Source organism: Coccinella septempunctata, chromosome X (genome assembly GCF_907165205.1).
Source record: "Coccinella septempunctata chromosome X, icCocSept1.1, whole genome shotgun sequence".
Lineage (NCBI taxonomy): Eukaryota > Metazoa > Arthropoda > Insecta > Coleoptera > Coccinellidae > Coccinella > Coccinella septempunctata.
Genome location: NC_058198.1, coordinates 12461464 through 12485598, shown reverse-complemented (window position 1 = coordinate 12485598; position 24135 = coordinate 12461464). Strand labels below are relative to the sequence as shown.

At 35.1% G+C, this 24135-nt stretch overlaps 1 protein-coding gene across 1 annotated transcript in view; it reads left to right on the top strand.

Annotated features, from left to right (window-relative positions):
• The window catches only part of LOC123321598, a 252674-nt gene that overhangs the window by 171667 nt on the left and 56872 nt on the right, over window positions 1-24135 (top strand). The window contains exon 2 of the mRNA XM_044909278.1: window positions 17134-17250. Coding sequence (XP_044765213.1) covers window positions 17134-17250 — 117 coding nt within the window. The remainder of the gene's footprint in view (window positions 1-17133; window positions 17251-24135) is intronic.

Here is a 24135-nt window from a genome sequence, read left to right as displayed (position 1 = left end):
TGATTGTTACTCATTTCTTCCCATGTTCCATGTCAGCTTGTGATGGAATGTAGAAAATATTAACACTTACAGCAATTGAAAAAAAAATTTTCCGAACAATCACACTTTTGAAATGAGCACATATTACTTTTTCCCTACTTACAATCTTAGTTAATATTTTCTGTATGCTGGTTTTCTTTATATCATTATCAGCCAACTATATTTTGCTTTCCGCGAATGGACAAACAGAAAAATACAAATTTATTATTTGGAAAAAGTTTTTCGCACAAGCTAAAAAGTAGTGACAAATTGAAGAAATCCTCATAGAGTTTGAATTCTTTTAGAGCGGCACTTCTGAACCTGTTGGAGAAAAAAATTTTACTTGAGAGCCTAGTTCAAAACTATTTGCGTTGTTTGCGTGCTATCTAGGGTACAATTAGAATTGAGAAAAATCCTTGGTAGAGAGCAATAAAATGTGCAACAGTTTTTCAGCGTTTGTTAGACAATTGTATTATTTCTCATTATTAGAGAATACTCCTATAAACCCCGACATCCATCCACCCTCCACTCGAACAGTATTCTTCACAGCCTAGTTCAACTAATAAATCCTCCACTGTTTATATTCGCCTTAATTGGAAAAGATCGTATCCTCAATTAGAAATTTAATAGCGCTTACTTGAAGGTGGAAAAATAATATTGTTTGTTTTTGCTCGTAGTCGCAATTTTCTAAGCCCTCCGGCTCCTTTGTCCTCGTCCTCATCTTCCTTTTGTTTTATTAAGAAAATTGTTTCTAGACAAAGAACGCTTTTCCAATTATTGATCTTCACGTATTATGCAATGTTTTCAAGATGTTTCTTCAGCAGAAATCAAGTGCCACTCCTCTTATACTTTCATCGGTTTCCGTAATTGACATTGTGGAAGGCTTTAGTCGAATCTACCGAAATTTCTTCCTCTCTCAAATATCTATACAGGGTGTCTGTAAATAAATGTGAAGAACTTTGAGACTTGATCCTTCGATGAAAATTAGTGGAAGCGCTCTCTATATTTTTATTCGACAACAACGAATCTCTTTCTGGTTACATTTTTTTTACAGGTTCTGAAAAACAATGGTAATATCGAGCAGTATTAAAATTATTGTTAAAAATTCGACAGGCCGAAAGGGTACGACAAACCAATGTAATGAAATTCTCGTAAATGGTGTTTTGCAAAGTGATACCCTACTATTAGTAAATTAGTTCTTTATTGAAATTTACAAAAAAATGGAAAGCCGTTTTCTTGTATATCGTCTAGAACTTCTGAAGTTTTTGGTAATTCTATTTTGAATTTATTGAATAAATTCAAAGAAAATTGATGCATTCAACGCTTTCTGATATCATTATTCTCAAATATTTTGGATTCTGTAGAATATTATCGTTATAAAAAGAGAGAGAAATATCTGTCTTTCATTTCCTCCTCTATTATTGGGATTCGATGTTGTGATATGTTGTATTAGTTTCAAATATCGATCACATCCATTCATTATTCGAATTGAAGAGTTGAAGAGGTACCTTTATGAGATGAGTGAAAGTGAAGATGATGAAGATTTAATCCACATATCTAAAATACCTAAAAATCTATTCAATAGAGCACTATGTTAGTGATGGGGAAATGGGTGAACCAAATGGTAATCCCTTAAAACATTTTCCCTGAAGCAGAAGTTCTGTACCAAAGACCGAAGTAGTTTTATATATTCTTTTCTTATACTGTTCGTTCAATTGCGATTTTTCCCAACTATTTTTTCTGCTTCAGACGATTTTGAGGTAAATAAGTTCTTGGCAGTAAGTGAAATAACTTAATAGCTTAATGTATTAAGCTCCAAACCCACTTACTATCTGCTTGTTGTACAGGCTGGCCCGTTTAAAATTCCCTATCCCCTTATCTGAGAAATTGTAATAGCTACAAAAAATAATTTCACATAAAAGTTGTTTATGCTCTTTCGAACATTACTTTCTTGATAAAAATAATTAAAAAAATCAATTACAGACAGGGTGATAACAAAAAGTTACCTTTTGTTAAATTGAACACCCTGTATATGATTAAATAATTGAATAGTGCTCGAAAAGACATTTTCAAAAACATAAGTCAAAGAGGGTCTACGATTTTTTGTTTTTGACTTATCAGCATTTATCTGTCAAAAAGTTTCCAACTTCAATGGCCTGTAAAATATATTCTATGGAGCCTAGAAAGTCCTACGTGGTGTCAAGAAAATTGTTATTCAGTTTTCCTCTTATTAATACTTTTAAACTTTGAAATTTACCAACAAGTAATCAGTGTTGTCAACATTTGTAAATTGCAGTTTTTCTCAATTTTTTTAAATGGAACACCCATTCTATTAATACATTTTCGCGTAAAGCGTTCCGAGAGCTATTTGATGATATAGCATATATGTATATCATGGGTCTCCTGGTCATAGCTTAAGAGGTTCAAGTAATTTACTTCGGTAAATCTAGAATATTGGTATAATTGAATAATGAATGAGTAAAATCGTATCCATAGCAACATCCAAAATAAAATATGTGTTAAAGCTGGAAATGTCAGCTCTAATAACTAATAAGAATCAAATTACAGTTTTCTCATCATAAATTGATTAGTTGCTCTTGAATCAAGACTAGGAGACCTATGATATGATACATCATCAAATAGCTCGTGAAATTCTGCATTCGAAAATGGATAAATATATACGGTGTTCCATTTAAAAACATCGAGAACAACTACAATTTTCAAATGTTGGCAACACTGATTACTTAATGGTAGTATTCAAAGTTTGAAAGCCTTAGTAGGTAGAAGACTACATTATAAATTTTTTGACACCACGTAAGACTTTCTAGGTTCAATGAAATACATTTTACAGGCTTTTGAAGTAGGATACTTTTTGACGGGTAAATGCTCATAGGTCAAAAACAAGAAACCGCAGACCCACTTTGACCCATATTTTTATAAATGTCTTTTTAAACTCCAATCAAATGTCTAATAATATATAGGGTGATTCATTTAACAAAACATAACTTTTTGCCACCATCCTGTACATAATTGATTTTCTTTCCAAAATTTATCAAAAAAATAATGTTTGAAAGGGCATGAACAGCTTTTATCTGAATTTTTTTGTAGCTATTATACATTCCCAAATAGGGGGATAGAGAATTTTGAACGGTCCACCCTGTACACAGAAATCCACTCATTTTATAGAAAGTTATATCGATATCAGTATGTATTAACTTGTATAACTAGAACGTCTTTTTTGTGCAATTTTGGCATACTATACCGGGTGAGTCTTTGACTCATACAAATATCTCTTGGGGTCACAAGAACACTTTTTTCCTAAACTTTTTTTTCGAATCGGCTCGGTTTAAAAGATACAGGCTATTGAAAGACCATAAAAAATATTATTTTTAGTTCTATCTCACAAACGGTTTTATCGAATGAAATGTGTTTCGGAATATGGTTTTTCATTTATTCTATGAATCAAGAAATCTCATACGTCTTCCAGTTTTCTCATAATGAACGTTACGTACCATAAAAATACCAAAAATTCAAAGAACCGAACTCTTGAATCTAATTTGGACGCCATCTAATGAATATTAGAACGTTTTGTAAAATAAAAGTATTCTTCTTGTTTTCATATATAATGCACCGTTTTCGAGTTATTTGATGTTCAAAAATTAAGAAGTTTCTGTGAAATTTGAAAATTGGGTACTTTTTTTTGTTTGAAAGATCCACAGATGTATAGTATCACAGATTTAGCTAGTTGTTCTGAAGGTATTTTGATTTTCCAGGGGTAGCACAGCACATTATGAAAACTCAAAATGGCTATTTTTTTCTATAAAGGCCGAATCGAGAAAAGTAGTATAGAAAAGAAAATGTTTCTTTTGACCTCAAGAATCTAGTGTTGAAATATTTGTATGAGTCAAAGACTCATCCTGAAAAATTTAGGTGAAGCATTATCAGCTCCTTAAAATTACCATAGGAATAAACAAATTCTTCTTCACTTAATTTTAATGTATCAATTCTGTTTATTAAGTTTTTCAAAGGGTTGTGCTCAAGTCATTGTTTTGTAGAAACTCATACACTTTGATGATAGACTGGTTTTCATCATACCCGTAGAGGATCCCTTATCCACTTCGACCTTTCTCAGGTTATGGTCTTTTTTTCAAACTTTTTCAGTCTACTTCATCAAATGAATGTCTGAATACGTTTATCCCAAAAACGTCCAAACCTATAGTGGTTGGGTCGTTCAGTTATCTGGATGAATTCAGCGAAACTTTCATCATCAATGTGAATATAATATGGTCTAACTTTGTGATAAGCGTATTAAATCGTATTCACTTGCAAAATCTATTTAGCGAACGTGCCGTAGTGGTTATATTACCAAACTAGGCTGACATAATTCATTCTTAAGTTTATGGGCGCGACACTTCCGCAGATAATTATGGTCTGACGACAGCCAGCTAAGACCACTTAGATGCGAAGCATATTAAAATTAATATTGCACATCTGAATGGGCTGCATACCAAGTCTTGAAAGAGGGATAATGAGGTATTTCAGGCGAATTCCCCAATGGGCCATGATGGATTTCCTTAGAGGCTTTAGAATTAATTAAATAGGCCTTGTTGAGTGACCCTATTGCCCAAGGTAATTCAAAATTTACATTTTACGGTAGGGGGCAAAAATTTAGTGGTGGTTATATTCCTGCGAGGCAATGAGTGTGTACTCAAGAGCGCTCACCCCAACTCTGATATGAAAATTCGAAGTGAATTCGCAAGTTATGAAATGACAACCATGACACGAAGTCTACTCATTAGTTCATCATTGAAAAAACAACAATATCACGAACATTTCTTCTATTTCATAAAATCAGTAATAACAAAAAACTATTGGGATAAGTCAGGAAAGTCTTTGATTATAACATTACACTTTACTTATACCTCAAACTCAGAACTTACCTGAGTTAGACGAATTGGCACATCAAACCAAATTTTTGGATAATTAGAATGATAATAATGATAATTTCATTCAAACAACATAGTTCAGATAATGACAAGGCACAATCTGCTGAATTTCCGGTTTCCATTTATCTACCCAATTAGTTTGATACGGAAGCGATAAAATAACGAATGTTATGTTGAAGAAATTACCTAGAAAAGGTATAGCTGCTCTAACAAATATCGCGAATGGAATTATGAGGACAGAACACTATTCAGAAAAATGGAAAACAGCCGAAGTCATAGTGTTCAATAAACCATTCAAAGAGGAGAAGTTCCCACAAAACTACAGACAGATAAGTCTACTGTCGGCATTAGCCAAGAATTATGGCCACGAGGCTAAATGAGGAAACCGAAAATCTGAAACTAATACCACCAGAACAGTTCGGATTCAGAAGAGAGCATTCAATAGAGCAACCAAAATTAAGGCTCACAGAATACATTACAGAGGGATTTCAAAATAAACAAGCTAAAGGTCTTACTAGATAGGTTTTACTAGACGTCGCCAGAGCATTCGACAGAGAATGGCATGAAGGATTAATATATAAGATGATATGTGCTGGATATTATCAAATATGCAAGTTGATCAGGAATTATCTCAAAACTAGAAGATTTTACGTAAAAGTGGGAGGAGAATGCTCCACAACAAGAGATATAGAGGCTGGAGTACCCCAAGGATCAGTACTTGGGCCACTTCTGTACAGCATATACATTCACGATATTTCGAAAAATCCAAGAACAATGCTAACGTTATATGCTGACGACACTGGCATAGCAACTCGACACCGCAACCCAGAAGTAATAGAACGAGTTCTACAAGAAACGATTGACGCAACAAATGACTGGTGCATAAAGTGGAAAATCAAGCTTAATGAACAAAAGAGCCAAGCAATATTACTGCAGACGAGAAGACTGCGACCCACGACGAATGTAGAAGTTGACGGCGAAGAAATCGATTGGAAAAATAAAGCCAAATATTTAGGAATAACGCTTGACAATGGACTTACTTGGAAAAGTCATATCAAACAAGCAATCGACAGAACGAAAGCACCGATGAATAGACTCTACCCTCTGATAGGAAGAAGAAGCCACATGTCGAAAGAGACAAAATTGAAGGTAATCAAAGCCTTTGCTAGGCCTCAACTGACTTATGGATCAGTTGCCTGGGGTTTCGCAGCAAAGTGCAATATCAAAAGAATTCAGGCCACTGAAAACAAGCTGCTACGATGTGCAATAGATGCACCTTGGTTTGTCAGGAATAGACAGATTTATAGGGACCTTAAATGGGAAACCATAACGGAATTCATGAACAGAAAAGCACAGAAATTGTTCGAAACAGCGAAAAACCATCCAAATCAAGAACTCAGGAGACTAGTGGACTACGATCCGGAGGAACCCAAAAGGAGAATGCGAATTTACCGAAGGAGACCAAAAGATCAATTAAAAAAATATTAAAATAAGAACTGATACTTATTGATTAATCAAATAAAGTGTTATTCAATAGAGGATAAACACAGAAATCCCAGCACGATAGTGTGCGAGAAGAAAACCGACTAAGAGATGAACGGTTTATAGGCAAATGCCCGGAACCAATATTCAAGAAGCAGTTAAGGGTTTTTAGTGGGTCTCGAGCTCAGGAGAGTGAGAATCCCCACACTTATTTCCCCTCAGGAGAGGGTGGTTCTTCTGACTTGCAGATTTTTCCCCTGCTACACCAAAAAAAATAAATAAATAGTTTGATATTCATAATTCTTCATGGATTTAGCTAGATTATTTTCCGTTTCAAAGGCTAATTTGATACCTTACGATTTCAAAAAGTTTGATATTTTTCAGCACTGTTTCCTAAATAAGGAAACTGATTAGGAAATAATCCTAAATTTGGAAATTGGGGAAAATTATACTTGCTGAGAAAATGTTTGTCACGTCTGAAGAGGACAACCAGGACTCGTTTTCAGCATCTTTTGATGATGTCAAATATTCTGGGTCTTTCATGAGTTTCCTTACGTAGAATCCAACAAATATGCCTTTTTATATCTTGGCATCTCTAATACAGAGTTTTTTTTAAGTATCGAAACTGAGAAGTGTGTGAAACCGTTTGATACACGGCCTCAACAAAATTTCTTAGTAGTCCTTAGCTTTATATGTAAAGCTTCATCATTTTTGAGTCAAAAATCGCATCCAGTAATGAAATCTTTTTGTTCGCGCTTCGTGAAGGGCTGCGTCACAAGTTTTTGATAAGACCAACCGGTTAGGTTTTTGTAGCAGTTTGTACAGCAGACATGTGTCATCCAAGATTTATATAGATTGGTAACTCTAATTTTGAACTAGCCTAAATAACACTCTTTAATATAATTTAATATACGGAGTAGAAGAGTTTTTGGTTATAAACTTCATCTCCTCCTGAGCTCAATCGTTTGGATTCCAATACTTTTTCAACTAACCGTTGGAAACCACCACGAATATTGTTGATTTTCGATTTCACCTAGTCAGCTGTTGCCGATTTTTTAACATCCTACAATTAAGCAAGCAGTACATTATAAATACCTATATGCATGATTTTTTTCGACCGGTCCATAGAATCCTTCCAGTTTGTTTTCTCAAAACATGAGGAAGATCCATAAAGTTCTATAAACTCGTTAACAAGTTGTTCCACCACTTTTCATTAATTCCTTGATACAGACTTTGTTGTTACTTACTTTGAATCGATAATAAAGACAACACAAGACATTGTATGGTACGAAGAGTAGAAATTCTAGCTCGGAAATTAGGAGTTTTACGTTTCACACTCATTCCAGTATATCCATTTATGGAGAATAAAATACTGATATATAAACAACTTCGTAATCATTGTGTTTCGGTGCTGATTCATCTTCACAAATATAGGGTGATTGGTAAATCTTGTGCAATATTGAAATTGAAGCTGGTGATATACCTACCGGGTCATGACCGTTCAGAATATCAGAATAATTTTACTTCAGTGAATATCACACTGTTTTCGAGATAATATGTCTTCTGCTGAGAATTGAAGACGATTAATGATTTCAATCATGCGAAACATTTTTTCCGAAATTGATAAATTCTTCCAACAATAAGAGGTGAGATGCTACAAATTTTCAAGAATTTTCACCCTGGCAAAATACAACATTTCTTGTGATACATTTTCACCTCCACACGATCAAAGTAAACTTAAAATTGGTATCAGTATCTGGACCACTGCTATGTAAGTCTGAAAGAACCACTTATCAGTAGTAAAGATTCTTCAATTAGTCTCGATTTGTAGACATGGCATCCAAAAATTCAAGGTGATGTTGCTATTTTCCAGATACTGAAAACATTCCCATATCTGTCAAAAAGTTCAGACCTTCGGAAAGCATATGAACTAGTTTATCATCAATTCCAATATTTTGCAAGGTTAACCGGACACGGTGTATAAATTTACAACCTAGAAAAACTAAATGATATGAACGTGCTGAATAAACAGTGGTTAATATTGAGTTTCACGAAATATCGGCAATATCAGGAGGCATTAAGAAAGTTTGTGGTATCATTACTTACATTCGAGAATAACCAAAGCTTGAAATATGCCTGGAAATTCTCTACATAGATGACATTCGTTGACATGTTTTAAGAAGATATCTTAGCACTTCATCGGGAAAAACCTAGCACTGGATAAAAGTGAAAAATAAACTGGTTATGAAATATCATCCAATAAAAAGTTAGCCAGTGAGGGTGTGGAACCCTTGAGAACATACTTGTTCACCGCACGGTTCTTCGGATGATGAAGTGTTATGGGTGCCCATTTGTTGTCACTGCATAACGAAAAGCCAGGCCGGCCTTCATGAGGCATTCGTCATCCTACAGTCCCTTTTCTTAGTTGGTGTTATTTTACATGTTATGCTGACCAGCGAATTTGTCATTTTGATTGGAGATTCTGAACTGAATCACTTTGAAATATGAAGCTCTTCAGGACCAACTGAATTATACCCTTCAGCATGATAAACATGCGGCACCGATAACAAAACCCTTAAGGGGAAGTAATACCTCAAGAATCTCCATTCAAAAACGGCATTTACTAGTTCTTAATTTACGCTTTCAATTTTGTTCGTAAAGCCTTGATTCTTTTTAAATTGATGTTAAAGGACGTGTTAATGTCACCCCGTCTCTTTCTTTTTCTAATTTAATTGTTTTTTTATGAGAAAAAAAGTTTTTCGACGGTTTTTCAACATATTTCGATAAAAATAGCTGCGGGGTGACATCGGCGATTCAATTTTTCATATATTGCAAAAATTTTCATAGTGATATATGCCAAAATTACGCTGAAATTCGGAAATAACTGAAAATTATTCAATATTCCTAATATTACCTCTCCCGTAGTAATTTCAATTTTCAACTGTATCAGTTTGTAATTCAGGCTATTGTTTAAAGATATGGTCCATTTCCGTATTTGGGGTAGCATCCGTAAAGCAACAATGCAACAAGCAATGTGGATCGTCTTTGGTCAATTATTGAAAACAATTCGTACTTACAAAGGCCTATATGATATATATGCTATTTTGAGTGGACTGTAAATGAAAAACAATTTAACTTACTACTAAGTTTTTTGGGGTCAAGCTAGTTCCAGGTGCGTTATTTCCAAATTCACCTTCGAGTAAAGGAAGTAAATTAGGAAGGGTGAAGGTAAAATAAGGAAAAAATAAGATGAAGTTTTAAACCTGGACAGCACTCCCACTGCGGCTCGGGATGCAGGTGGTAATCCCGACCTTCCTTGGTTTGAATAAAATGAGGGTGAAGCTATAATCCTAATAATGCGGGTTGAACTATTAGGCCCGGCGCAAATAGAAACGCAGGTTAGTGAGGTGACGCAGAGTGAGTTTTTGTAAAACATAGAAAAGACCAAGACTGCGCAAATAAAGCGTGACAGTGACTTGTCATATAGTACGTGCATCGCAGGAAAAAGCTGCGTCACCCTGCGTCACCTCACCAACCTGCGTTTCTATTTGCGCCGGGCCTAACTGTGATGCACTAACACCAAGATGCACACTAAATACTGCGGTTTTACGATGCGAAATTTTTCAAAGGCGGGTGAAAAGAGAAAATGCGAAAAGCTGGTCGAAATTCTACAACACGGCGGTGTCGAATTCTAAACTGAAACTGACTGGAAACGCGAAGAGGGCGAAATTAAAACATGTGGTGTCGTATGTGAGATATGAATGGATACAAACAATAATAAACAAATATTGGGAAAATTCCGAAAACGCCCTAACAGTCTTGATCCCGAATCGTATATACTACTTCCCCTTGAGGAGAGCTTACACGTGACATGCGCTAGGTACAGTTTTAATCTCCAGCTGAAGGATTAGTATTTATGAAAAAAATGCCAATCGACGTTCATAAAAAATTCCGCAGTGGTAGTTTGTGATCAAGATGTCAGAGATACCATGAGAAGAATGGAGAACTATAGATTTCACTTGTCATCGACAGAATTTACAACTAGTATAGCAGCTTAAAATCTCGCAATGTTTAAATACCCAGAAATATACTGGAGCAGGAGGAGTCAGCATATTTCTTTGACACAACCACGTGATGGATTGGCATTTGATGGTGAAAAGAGGCTGGAATTTCTGTTCGCAGCTTGCAAATTTTGTTCACCCTCCACCTTGTAGGATGGTTCAAATACGACCGGGATCAGAGTACTACTCATGTGTATGAAGTTTGCAAAGCACTTTTCGAGTTTCAAAAAAAAATTGTGCTGAATTGTGCTAGGTCTGTGCTGTTTTTTTCCGTTAAAATTTTTTCCGCATTCCATACAAGGTATTCCACAGAAGGTATGAAATGGACTAGCCATCTTTAGTTTCCTGGAAAATGGAAAATGAAAAAAAAGCCCAGCAGTTTTGTGTTTTCTTCTCTTAAATGAACGGCAAGATTTGTGCTACATTGGTGCTGACTTCTGCCATAAATATCAGATTTTTTGGGAAATCGAGAAACAGTTCTTTCTCTTTTTCTTTATGGAAACATATCTGAAAAAAAAAAGGAGATCAATATTGTTCAATTTTCAAGTGAAAATTTTAACGGGGTAACATAAAATTTGGCGTTTCATACAAGAACTTGGGTGAGTAGTATACTGAAGTAGAATTTGTTTGTAGAATAAGCTTTTAATACTGAAGGCGTTTTATCCTTTAACCTACAATTTCTTCTTGCTCTCCCTATACCGAAATTATATCTGAAACTAGAAGGAAAAGTGAATAAAACAGATTTCATCAAACTGATTCGAAGCCTTGAAGACAACTTTGAAAGCAATGAATAATCATTAAATACATAACTTTTTTTTCAATAGCACTGTGAAGAATATCATATCTTCGTCAAAATCTTCTAGTGATTTTTATGAATGATCACATTCAATATTGAAATTAATACTAGTCGAAATCTTGCCTTTGACCGGAAGGGCCTTCAATTGTTCGAGGGCTACAGGACCCTTATGTTGGGAAATCACCTCCCATATATAACGGTTGTTATTCATTACGAAATAGGAAGAAAATAGAAAGATTTTCAACGAACTTCTGACACTTTATTGACCGGATGATCGTATGTAAAGCTTCTGGCGATCAGAAAATCCCCCTTTTTTCCAGATGGGAAAGTAAAACATTGGTCCGCCTGCAAGTACTAAGTGAATTCTGAAGTGCCGAACTCCACCCTACGAAAATCTTAATTGCTTTGTCAAAGGCAAGCCTGTCGAGGAAGCAACCCTTCGTTAGTTTGGTGCCTTTTTGTTAAATACGCCCGATAGCTTCCGTACCCCATTAGGATTGGAGTTTCAGATTCGGGATCTTTTGAAGGAAACAAACTGCCGTGTAACTGCATAATGAAGGGAGCCTTATTACTTTTGATTGCTCGGATATATAAGAATTATCAGAAAGGCGTTCGAATTAATTTTCAAATCAGGGTGAATTTATGCGGAGCAAAATGGATGATTGATGATGTACATTCACTCAATCCTTAATTCATTAGTCATAGCAATGAACATTCAGAGTTGTGCAAGAGAAAAAACAGCACCCTCTGAAAATCTTACTATCGCTTTCAAGTTGTTGACGTGAAATAATTGATGATGGAGGAATTTGTGGAAGGATTCTCTGGGTAATATTTGCTTTTTTTTAGATTTTTTTTTTCAACGTTACGGTAAGCATTCGCAAGCCGCCTTCAGGGATTCTCTCATGTATTGCTGAAGAAGTGAGCTTTGAATTTTTTTTTTCGCACATAACATTTTAGTCCTTTGGTCGTGCCAAAGTTCTCGAGCTATTTGTATTTATTGCTTGTTTTTCTCTCGTGTATAGAATGTGTAGTCAGTAGTTTTTAATTTTTCATTCCACCGTAAAGGAAGAAGGCTTCGTATAAAAATTGATGATTTTTTCACTTTGGGTATTTTGAAGCACAAGGAATAATTGTGTCGATTATATTTGTTAGGCATCACCACCTCTCCATATTCGAGGCAGTATGACAGTAGCAGTTTATATTGAATATGTCACATGAATCACAAACTACAACTTTGCATTCATATAAATGGCCGTATACACATCAAAAATACGCAATTCTCTATATTTAAAATGCGTGCTAGTCATGAATCAACTTAGAAATTACCAGAGAGGCTGAAACATCAACACTAACTGTAGACCGGTGTCGATTATTGTCCCTCATCAGTAAGTGCAGTGTGACACATCCCAACCGAGGATGGTTTCTTTAAGCGATAATGGGAGCCCGCCATGAGGGATATTTTTCAATATAAAAATTTAAAAATTTCAGTGCTTTCATTTTTAGGCATACTTCCGGTTTTCCGAGAAAAATTTTTTTGAAAACCACAATATCGAATTTTTGTTCCCATACAGTGGGAATATTCTAAACAAAGAAGTAAAGCTATATCATCAAAGAATGCAAGATGTAAAGCTGTTCCTAAGTTCTGAAATACTTCTATCAAAATCCAAATCTTCAATTGTTAATATTCTAAAAACATAGAAAGCCAAATCCTCCGATCAAAAAACTAAATGGCGAATGGACTCACTCTGATGAGAATAAATCAACACTGTTCCCAATAGATTGTTCACAAGTTTTTAACCCAGATTATCCCCATCTAGGAATGAACTATACAGAAGTTGTGAATTGGATTCGGCCTGATAACAGCAGAAATTTTGGAACAACTGCCACGTGATGCTATCATATTCATCAATACTCTATTCAATCGAATGATGGGTCTTACTTCCTCACAATCTGGAAATATGCTGAAATGATGTCTAAACCGAACCTGAACATGACATACAATCCTATAGACCCAGAAATCTCTTACCAATCTTAGGAAAACTGTTCGAGAAACTCCTATTTAAAATATTTATGAGGGACATGGACATGAACACACTAATACCCAATCATCAACTAGGTTCTATGGAAAGGTTCTATGGAAACCGGTAAACCACTCTGCAATTCATCAAATACATCGTGTAGTGAACAACTATTTCAACAAGCTCAGAAGAGAACAAACATTGCACTGATGTCGATAGAGTAAAGTACAACGGACTTATATTCAAATTGAAGATCCTCATTTCCCAACCATATGAACTAATCCTAGAATCCTATCTTACGATGTATGGTGATGCTATATCAAGCGGAATTAAAATAAGGGCAGGAGTTCCACAAGGAAGTATACTGGGTCCTCTGTTCTACCTGATATATACATCTGACATTCCAGAAAATCCAAATACCATATCGCCCTACATCTCAAGAAACTGCTGATACAGTCCCAAAAACCTCCAACAACATCTGACTATCAACAAAACGAAGTCAGTAGAAATAACATTCACCAATGAAAGAAATATCTCCTGTCCAAATCCACGATATTCAAATACCAGTCAAAACAGAAGCAAAATACCTTGGCATTCATCTAGATCAACACATCACGTTAAAACCACAGATTTTGGCCTAAACAACACAAATAAACATGAAGATCAGACAAATTTATTGGCTCATAGGAATAAATTCCAAATTATACCTCCAGAACAAGATACTGATCTACAAGGCGATAATTAAACCGATATGAATATACGGCATACAATTCTGGAGATGTGCCGAAAAAAACAATATACGAATGATACAGAGATTCCAGTCCAAGATACTTCGCTAGATAACGCCTTGGTACGTATTCAACTACATCATATATAAGGATTTAATGAAAAACGTACAACGAAATATCATCAAAACCTTGAAGGACAAGACAACAGCCTCATAAACTAACTCGCACAAGAAGACTACAAAGAACTTGGCCAAAAGATTGTACAGAAGTATCCATATTGCCTGATAACTTCTTCATAAACTGTTATAATATCAACACATTTACTTAAGAAAAGTAGATTGAAATGTTTAAAGGAGGGTGAAAAAAAAATTTTAAGCCATATTTTCGCGATTAAGACGCGTGAAACGTCTTTAAGCGGTGCTATTCGAGCGAATAAGTCATGACGTCAGTCTTTAAGACGCTTTAAGCGGAACCTGGCGGTCTTTGGAGAGCGCCTGTGTTGTCTTAAGCGGAAAGAGGTAAAGAAGAAGGGAGAATATGTTGTTCATATCAAATTTGATTGGAATTCCTACTAGCGAAGAGTGCTTTTACTGCCAATAATGCACTTTCTTCATTATTATTCAGAATAAATAAATATTTTTCAAATAATAGCCAAAGAATAGAAAATGGAAAATTCACAATTCGATTCGCTATCTAATGACAACTCCAGATGACTCGACCATCAGCGATTTTCTATTTTTGCGACAACAAAATTAATGACGTCACGCTTAAAGACGCTTTAAGACATCGATTAAGACGCTTAATCGCCAAAATATGGCTCTGAAATCATGTGACATAGAAAATTACTCCATATGCGCTCCTCCGGTTTTCTTATAAAAAGAATTTTTCTATGAAACAGTTCAGGTAAAGTATTTTCGTTTAATAATGTATGTTTTTGGATGAGGAATCGCCTACTGCATTGATGTTGCATCTTTATTAATGAACACCTAAAACACCTTGTACAACAAGGATCAGTATAATCAATTCATATCGAATAATATAACAGGGCTGAAGGACCTCAGGTCGATGGCCATAAAAAAAACTTTTTCTCTCTCTCTAATATAGCAGAATATATCAATTTCCTATTTAAGAGGAGTTTATACCACGGGACTTTCTCGCCATCCGTATAAGGCGTAGAAGGGGAAAGACTACCAGAATGTGGTGTGTTGTCAGAACACTTGAATGTTAAGTAGAACACTTTCGTCGAAAATATGGCAGCACTTATCGAACGTCTTCTTTCAATCTAACCAGGATACAAATTGTAGCCAATGGCGAGACTTTTCGAGAAATTTTTTCAAGTGGAAATTCATAGGAGAGATAACTTCACCTCGGAAAGTTAATAACATGGATGAATAATTGTGCTTCGAAGAAAAAATTTTTTTCCGTTTGATGAATTAAAAAATTCCCGACTTTCTGAGATGAAGAACTGATCGAATTGAATTATAATGAAAACCCCATATGAATTGGTGGTTTCTGACGTAAGATATTCATTTTCTCTTTTTGAACTGACCACTAAAACAGTGTAGACCCCTCTTAAGCTATTCTCCCACAATATCTTCTGACCATATTAGACGTCTCTCAAAAAAAAAACATTATTATTTCACACTTCTAACCAGCATACGTGAATTAGAAATGCGAAAATGACAACCAATATATTGGTACGTTTGAGGTTGAATGGAGCAAATCGTTGATTTCATTTTTAATTGATTTTGTTTCAGAGATTGGGAGTGAAAACCCTAAAAAGTTTATGAAGAGATGCAAAATCCTCCCAGAATAAATTTCAATCGATTTCTAAAATGTTCATTTTGCAGAATACTTCTCACTTTTGAATTGAACTATACTCGACCCTCTACTAGGCCAGTGCGAAAGATTTTCGAAGAAGAGCGATTATTTTAGCTACCAAGCTTGCTACCGGACTAAACTACTAACCTAGTCTGAACAAGGCTTTTAGACAGCGATAAATGAAACCAAGAAACCAGCTAGTTAATTTCCTTTGAAATTGAGCTGAGACTTGAGCACTTGATTCTCATTCATACTTGTATGAACGTAACACAACAAAATTTCTTTCTCATTTTTAATGAATGAAAAAATATTTTCCGTCTTTGTCGCTTTCTATTCTTTTATCACGATAAACATGACAGATTAGCTTCTTTCCAAAAATATATCTAACCGTATGACAAATTTCAATTAACTCTTTGTCGGACAAATTTCAGCTCTAAGGCAGTGAGCCAGTCTTTCATTTGCAGGGGAACTCACTCCATTTCTCTCTCTCCAGCCCCTCCGATAAAACATCATCAAAGAAGTTGTATGGGACGATAAACAAGTTATCTGTGATGAATCGCTGGCTATTTATTTGAGCCCTGGAACTGATAAGATACTACAGGGAAAATTCATCTACAACTATCATCATTTCTCATTACTACTCCATCAATTCTAATCTTTCCAAGAAAATACACGATTATATCTTTCCTCAGAGACTATACCCTAAACTTTGTTTTGATTTGATCTTATCAACACATTCAAGTATACGATTTCTGCCCAACTCCTTCAAGAAAAAGAACAGCAGGCTTGAATAGGCTTTTTCTGCTGATTCTCGATCTATATTCTATATTTATTATTCTCCATATGACCTACAGTTTCCAACTTTCATTAATTTACACATTCCACGTTATTATACACATAGATTTCAATCATCAAAACTGTTGGATATAAATTGAAAGTGATTATTCAAGTAGAGAGCTTTTGTACATTTTTAATAGGTTCTTATAAAAAACTTGACCGATTTCGGTTGTTATATTCACGAGACTACGAGATGACTTCGAGTCTCACAAGAGTCTCGTCTCATACTAATGAGGCTCTTGTAGGTATCACTACGGGAATTAAAAAATGATGTAGAATATGTACATAGATATGATTCGACGAGTCTAAGAAATCGAAGATCATAAAAATCGGTCCAGCGATTATTGAGTTGAATATGGTGTAACCAACGTAACTTTGTTTCATATTCAGAAGGTATTTCATTTTTAATTTTGTCTATGTTTACAGATCTCTCTCTGTGACGAATACAGCCTACCAGCAGACTACTTACACAAAAAACGACCTAATAGTATTGCCGTTCCGAGTTTATCCGAATGGAATCCATCTAGTCCAAACGAGGAGAAGGTAATCAAATTCATATATCCTCTGTATTAATCACATTTGATTGAGAAATCAGAGCAGATGATCGTATTTTATTAAACCTCTCTGATAGCTGTGAATGTTTCATATCGAAGAAAACAAGAATTTTCAAAGTATCAGTACAAGTGGTCATGAACACTTCAAGTATACAAGGTATCCACAAAAAAATGTCGACATAACGAATTTTAAATCGGTTTTTTATCTTCGTTTTTTCAAATGTAATTTGTTTCATCATAATCACTAATCAATAACCGAAATGGATATTCGAATTGTTTCCTTCGAATCTAAGTAGCCCTGAAATGAAATTGGGAATCCGTGGAATATTTTGACACTTGTTTTTAAAACAAGAGAAAAACAACACATGCATTTAATGAAAATTGATATGAGATCCCGAGTGATCTCCAAATTCTTAAATATGAGTCGAGATTTTAGCTATCAACTCCGGATCAACAAAACAAGGTAAAAATTTGCAATGTCACATTTCCGATTCATCAGAAAACGAACAAGAAGCGCCGGAAATTTTGTTGCTGAAGGGCAAATAATGAGCAGCAAATTTTACTTAATTTTTTTTAAATAACTTCGTCATGAAGAAAGCATGATAAGCATAAATACATACCAAGTTTTTTACATTGATGATTTTCAAGTTGTTGAATGAGAATGTTTTCTGAACGTCGCCAAAAACTAGCAGTTTTTCATTCAACAATAGATTTTTAATAATTAAGGTTTGTCTTATAGCCAAAATCAAAGAGAAATAAATTCGCGAAAGTTATGGACAATAAATTTTTTCCATTCTTCCAATTCGAAAACTTTTTCAGAATATGATGGAATTACTATAGAGAATATAAATATTGTCAGAAACATTTTATGGTATATCCAAGTTTGAAGGAAAAATCAGTCGACGAAAATTATGGATAGTAAATTCCAACATGAATATTTGTAGTAGGTGCTCATCAAAGTCGAGCATTGTTTTCGATTATCATCTCAGCATACTTCCTATCGCAACCTACAGATTTGTGGAACAAATACAGAGATATGCAAATTAACGTAGAAATTCACAACGAAGCTCTGATACGAATTGAAGATATCTGCTTGACGATAACTAACAAGGTACTGTCAACTAGGCATTACTTCAGTGACTATGAAACACATTACCTAAATAGTTTCTAAGCCCCGTCTCCTCCGCCATTTTGTAACGTAGTTCAACGTCGAATGCAAAGTGTTGAATGGAAATCCCAATAAAAACCTGAAATTGTAAAGCGAAATATAATTTTTTCCATATTTCATTACTTTTATTATTGTAGAAGAACTATATCAGAAAATACTTAACTTACCTATATTGATAAGTTGTAGAGTTAGAAAGAAGAATATCCTTGGATAATTGACAATCACTTCATATCTAACCTTCATTTTTTACCCCCCTGAAACATTATAAAGACATTTTTCGAAAAACGAAGGAAAGAAAGGTTTAAATAAAAAAATTTGTAACTGTTGTATAGCTGGATTTATTTGAACAAAAATCAACTGTGTGTATTACTAGATTCGGCTTTCAAGCAGATATTGTTTGATTCTTATATAATTTTATAAGAATCGAACTTTATTGTTATAATGGGGCCGATATTTGATGAAAATCAAATTAAACTAAAGTCTATTCAATACATATAATGAAACTTATTACGCTGATAAAATGAGATAACTTCATTAATGCCCGATTTCTCAGCTCGTTTCAATAACCATCATTAGTTGATAGATAAACTGTCGTTAATTTTTTGTGAGCTCCGGAGGTCACTTTCAATGTTTTGAAAACTGTCAATCAGATAACCAGTGGATTTCTAGAGATTAATCCATCCAGTATTCTTCCACTCGCCTCGGGTTTCATAAAGCTTGATTAGGGAATCAATGCTTGATCGACCAACAGACGTCAATTTGTTTTCAGTCGTTAATTCAGTCATGATCATTCAGAATATCATTCTCGCATCAAATTATGATGTTTATACGTCCATTAAATTATGCTCAATTGCTACTTCTTCAATATATTCAGCAATGAAAAGGTGTCAGTGAGTTCATTTTAGAAATCAAGTGACTGTCAAATCGTTGATCGCACAATCAAAGTTTTATGAAACCCGCTGTCATCGTTCTATTACTACTTAAAATTCCAAACATTAGTATGGAATCGGCTGGCTAAAGTCAGGTTGAATTCCTGTAAATAGGAACTTAAGGATAAACGGCCATCGTCGGAGGGTTACCTTGATCCAAGGTTATTGGGAGTTTTTTTTCTTCCCTCAGTAACTGAAATTACTATAAAGTTTATCGAATAGATTAATTTCCGATAAATCGAGCTCAGAAATTGGACATAAGTGAATATTTACTGATGCCACAAATGAATTTGAACCCTAAGTTCTTGTAATTTTATTGTCGTCCTACTTCATCAGTTCCAAATTGTCTTTCATTTTCCAGTTTTTGGAAGCTAATAATTGATTATTGTTGAAGAAGTTCAATATTTCACACATCCTGTAGGTATTTCTGGTACTCGCTTCAAGTTTCTTTGTGTCTACCTCTACATAAGCTTTTTTGTACCGTAGAGGTCTCTTTCTTTCTTTCATATTCAGATTTTCATACCTCTCCCATTGGATTTGTACTCTGCTGTTGCACTGCCCAGCATTATTTCTGGTATTGCTGAGATTGAAAAATATTTCAATAGAGTCCATTGTTTTATTTGCACTAGACTTACTTCTGAAGGTACTACTTTTGTTTATGGAGAGATCCATAAAAGTGAAAAGTGTTCCCGAATATTGTCAACAACTCAGAAATCATATAATTGGTTAAGCTAAGGTACTAAGAACGTTGACGTCTATTAATTGAATTTTTACATATAAAATGCAATTGCTGGCGAAGGCAAATCAGTGGATATATTAACACGCCAAGATGATGCCGTCAACTATCTACTGAATTTTTAAATTTATTTAAACTTCCCGGATTGCCGCCACACAATCTGCACATAAAAGTTGGATCTGTAATGACTTTAGCCTTGCGGCTTTCACACTCCTCTCCAGAGGAAAATTCACTTATCCCAGATATCTCAGATATCAAGAGGATTAAGCTCTGTTGGAGCCCGTTCCAGCTCTGATTGATTTTTCTTGCCTGTTTTATGCCCAGATACTTGTTTGTATGTGTATCTTTCCTTTAATGCTTCAATTTCTGCACCTTCCTTGAGTTTGAACGTACCATCTTCTATTTTCCCTCTCGTTATGTTCAGCAGTTGACATTTTTCTAGTCTAAACTTCATTTTGATGTCTTCCGAGAATCCTTTCACCATTTTCAGCATCAGTTGCATTTGTTTTTTGGTAGATGCGAAGAGTTTCAATTCGTCCATGTACAGGAGATGATTCAGTTTCATCATAGTTCTACTGCAGCTTTTGATGGGAAATCCGTAGTCCGTAGAATTCAATTTGAGGCAAGGGATTCAGGGCCATGCAGAACCACAGAGCGCTCAGCCAATCTCCTTGGAAAATTCCGCGTCTTATTGGAATAGGTCCTGTTGTAATGGAGCCATCTGCTGCTTTCATTTGAAGACTAGTACGCCAGGTTGACATGGCGTTTTTCAGGAACTTACAATATTGGGATCCACCTTGTAAATGTTCAAAATAGTCAAGAGCCATTCGTGCGATATGGAATCGAATGCTTTCTTGTAGTCTATGTACGCAGCGTAAAGATTCCTCCGCTTGGAGAATACTTGATTGCAGATAACTGAATCAATTATTAGCTGTTCTTTGCACCCTCGGCTGTCTTTGGTGCATCCTTTCTGTTGCATGGCGATGATGTTATTCCTTTCGCAATGGTTGTGAATTCGGTTTGAAATGCATGATGTGATTAATTTGTACATCGTTGGAAGACATGTGATTGGTCGGTATTTGGATGGGTCTTCTGTATTCTTTTGGTCTTTAGGTAACAGGTATGTTGTGACATGTGTAAGAAATATTGGCATTCTTTCAGGATTTTCAATGACATCATTTATTGCGGAGGTCAATTTGTCATGCCTTGATCCAGAAGTTCTGCAATCCATCAGTCCCAGGTGTTTTCCAGTGGTGTAGTCCTCTGATAGCTGATTTTACTTCTTCAATCGTGATCATGTCATGTTGCATCGGCTCATATTTTATAGCTTCAGACTTTTCATCTTCAATCCATCCGGTATCTCCATTGAACTGAGGTTTCGTTGATAATTGTTCGATTCAGAATTGTTCAATGGCTTCCTTTGGTGGTACCTTTCCATTTTCTCCACCAGACGATGTGAGTGACCGGTAGAAAGTTTCTTCCGACTTTTCGAATGAATTACTGTCTCTTTTTCGGCTATAATTGCTTTTATATCTCCTCAGGCGTTCTGCATACAGACTTAACTTTTGCTTCAGAGTGTCGAGGCAGTGGTGAGCTGGAGCATTCTCCGTCTCTCGTTCTGTGTGTGTTCTGTTTCTATCCATGATTTCTCTGACAGCTTTCACAACCTTTGCTCCGCGATTATTATTAATATTATGTTACGAAATATCAACCAATAACGTATGAAACGGCACAGATTTGCTGTGAAAAAATTGATTGAAAAATCATTGAATATACTATATTCAAGGTCAATTACAAGGGAAAAGATATTCTTATACCTCGCATCATCATATATCCAACCAACATGCAATAGAGTTTTATAAGTCTGTAATTTCCAGTGCGACTTGCATTCACAATGACTCACAGAAGAACAAGGTTTCTGTTACAGCACCTTCAACCCTTTTTCTAGCAAGAATCCTCATAGTTCAGAACCCTCGAAATTTTCGCCATTCTAAATGAAAAAATCTATGCTTTTTCTGGTGTAACTGGAAGTCGCTTTTCTATGACATTCGGTATATTGGTTGAATAGATCGGTGTCAAAAAAATCTTGTAGTACAGATTTTCATTTTCGACTCTAATTCAAATTCACCTTGTCAGATCAGAGCTTGAGTAGGGTTCTGTGATTTGGCACCCAGCATCTCTCCGTTCCCAAATCTTGTGAAAAGTTCAGAACAGGTTCTTGCGGTTTCTATATATTAATAAAATATAGAATCTATCCAGATTACTGCTCAGTGATTGTTGGTCCAAAAATGAGTTTCAAATAATATCTGCGGAGAACAGAAAAATGGATATCGTTTATTTGTGTGAAAATCCTCTGAGAAATATCACTTTTCCTATTGAAAATAGTTTCTTCGAAATCCTAACAGCAGTGTTTTCGTTGGATAGCAAATTGAGGAACCTTGAGAATACTATTATACTTATCCTTTCAGAATGATGAATTCTGAATAAAAATCTCACAAAAGTACCTAGTTACCGAATTGTTCAATATACATAAATTACGAAAAACTTGTTCATCAAAAACATGAAACCTTAATTATGTTCCACACTCTTATTTTTGTTGTTGATGTTTTCTGAATTCTGAATTCTAAAATGTAATCAGCAGAAAGTCATTTTACTAGTTCGACGTTTAGTTTCACAAAATATACGAAAATACGAATATTTGGCAGTGATTGATTTGTAGCTCTATATTCATTATCGAAATCCCCATTTCAATGCATTCTCCTGAAATTCCAGTTCAAGATGAGTGAATTCAGATTCTCATAAACATATAATACATAATCAAATTCTCCTCTTTAATCAACCGAAAGTAATAAACGAACATCTGCCTCTAAAACCATAATGAAATTATGCGTCGGCAGCATTGGGGAGATACAGCTGATGAGTTTTAATTGAAATACAAGCATTTGCACAATCTCATTGTTATGGCTTTCTTTGATCTTCCGTTAGGGATGCCAAAAGTGCGGAATTTCAATCCATCCCACTCTGATAACATTCCTTCGATCCAGGGAATAAGCTCTGATTACTTTTCGTTCGAATTTGCATCTGTAATATTAATATTTCAAAACGTTGTACATCCATTTCCTAAACTCTCTGGTGGATTCTCTTTTCATAATTCCGAGTATTTATCAATATAATCAATCCTATTTGCAACAAAGAGACCAAATGACCATTCTGCCTATACTGTCGAAAATTTTTGATTTCCCTTCAATAAGACTCACGGATTTTATATAATGTTCACAATTCCCAGTCACGGCATCTATTCGGGCATGCGAAAGATTTTATAATTATGAAAAATATCAAAAAGATCATAATTATTTATCAGTACCTATTTCTCTTCAAGCCGAAGAGCGAAAATTTTTCTATAAAAATGAAACAATAATCAATAATTATTTTCCTTTGAAATCGGCACGCAGTAAAAATCGGACTCTTAAAGGGTCTGTTTTTTAGTTAAGACTTTATTACTGTTCTTATTGCACTACGAGCATGTCCCAGAGCATGAATGGCTGCTACCAGTCCGATTTTTATTTATTTGTTATTGTCTTTTATCTATCCGCTTTGCCGCCCTGGGTTTTGCCATCTGTGATTTTTGTATTCGTCATCGCTATATTACATTTAAGGTGCCCACAGCCTACACATTACTCTGACGTGACGTGGGCCCACGTCATAATGCACATGATTCAAAAATCTAACATAGGATTTTGCGCGGAAGCGTTCAAATTGTTCTGACTGCATTACCACGTCCAACTTCACGTTAGACCAGTTTGAACGCTTCCGCGCAAAATCCCATGTTAGATTTTTGAATCATGCGCATTATGATGTGGGCGCACTGGTTCAAACTTGGTTATCGAACCTATGACTATATGGCAAACGATTTTTTCAGATTACTCTTCCCAAGAAAAAAAACCTTTTATGTTCTCGGTGATACCTGTGTGACCGTTTCAGTTTTGTTTTCTATCAATTCAAAATATATCAGCGGCTCAGAAGAGAAAAACGAAGAAAATT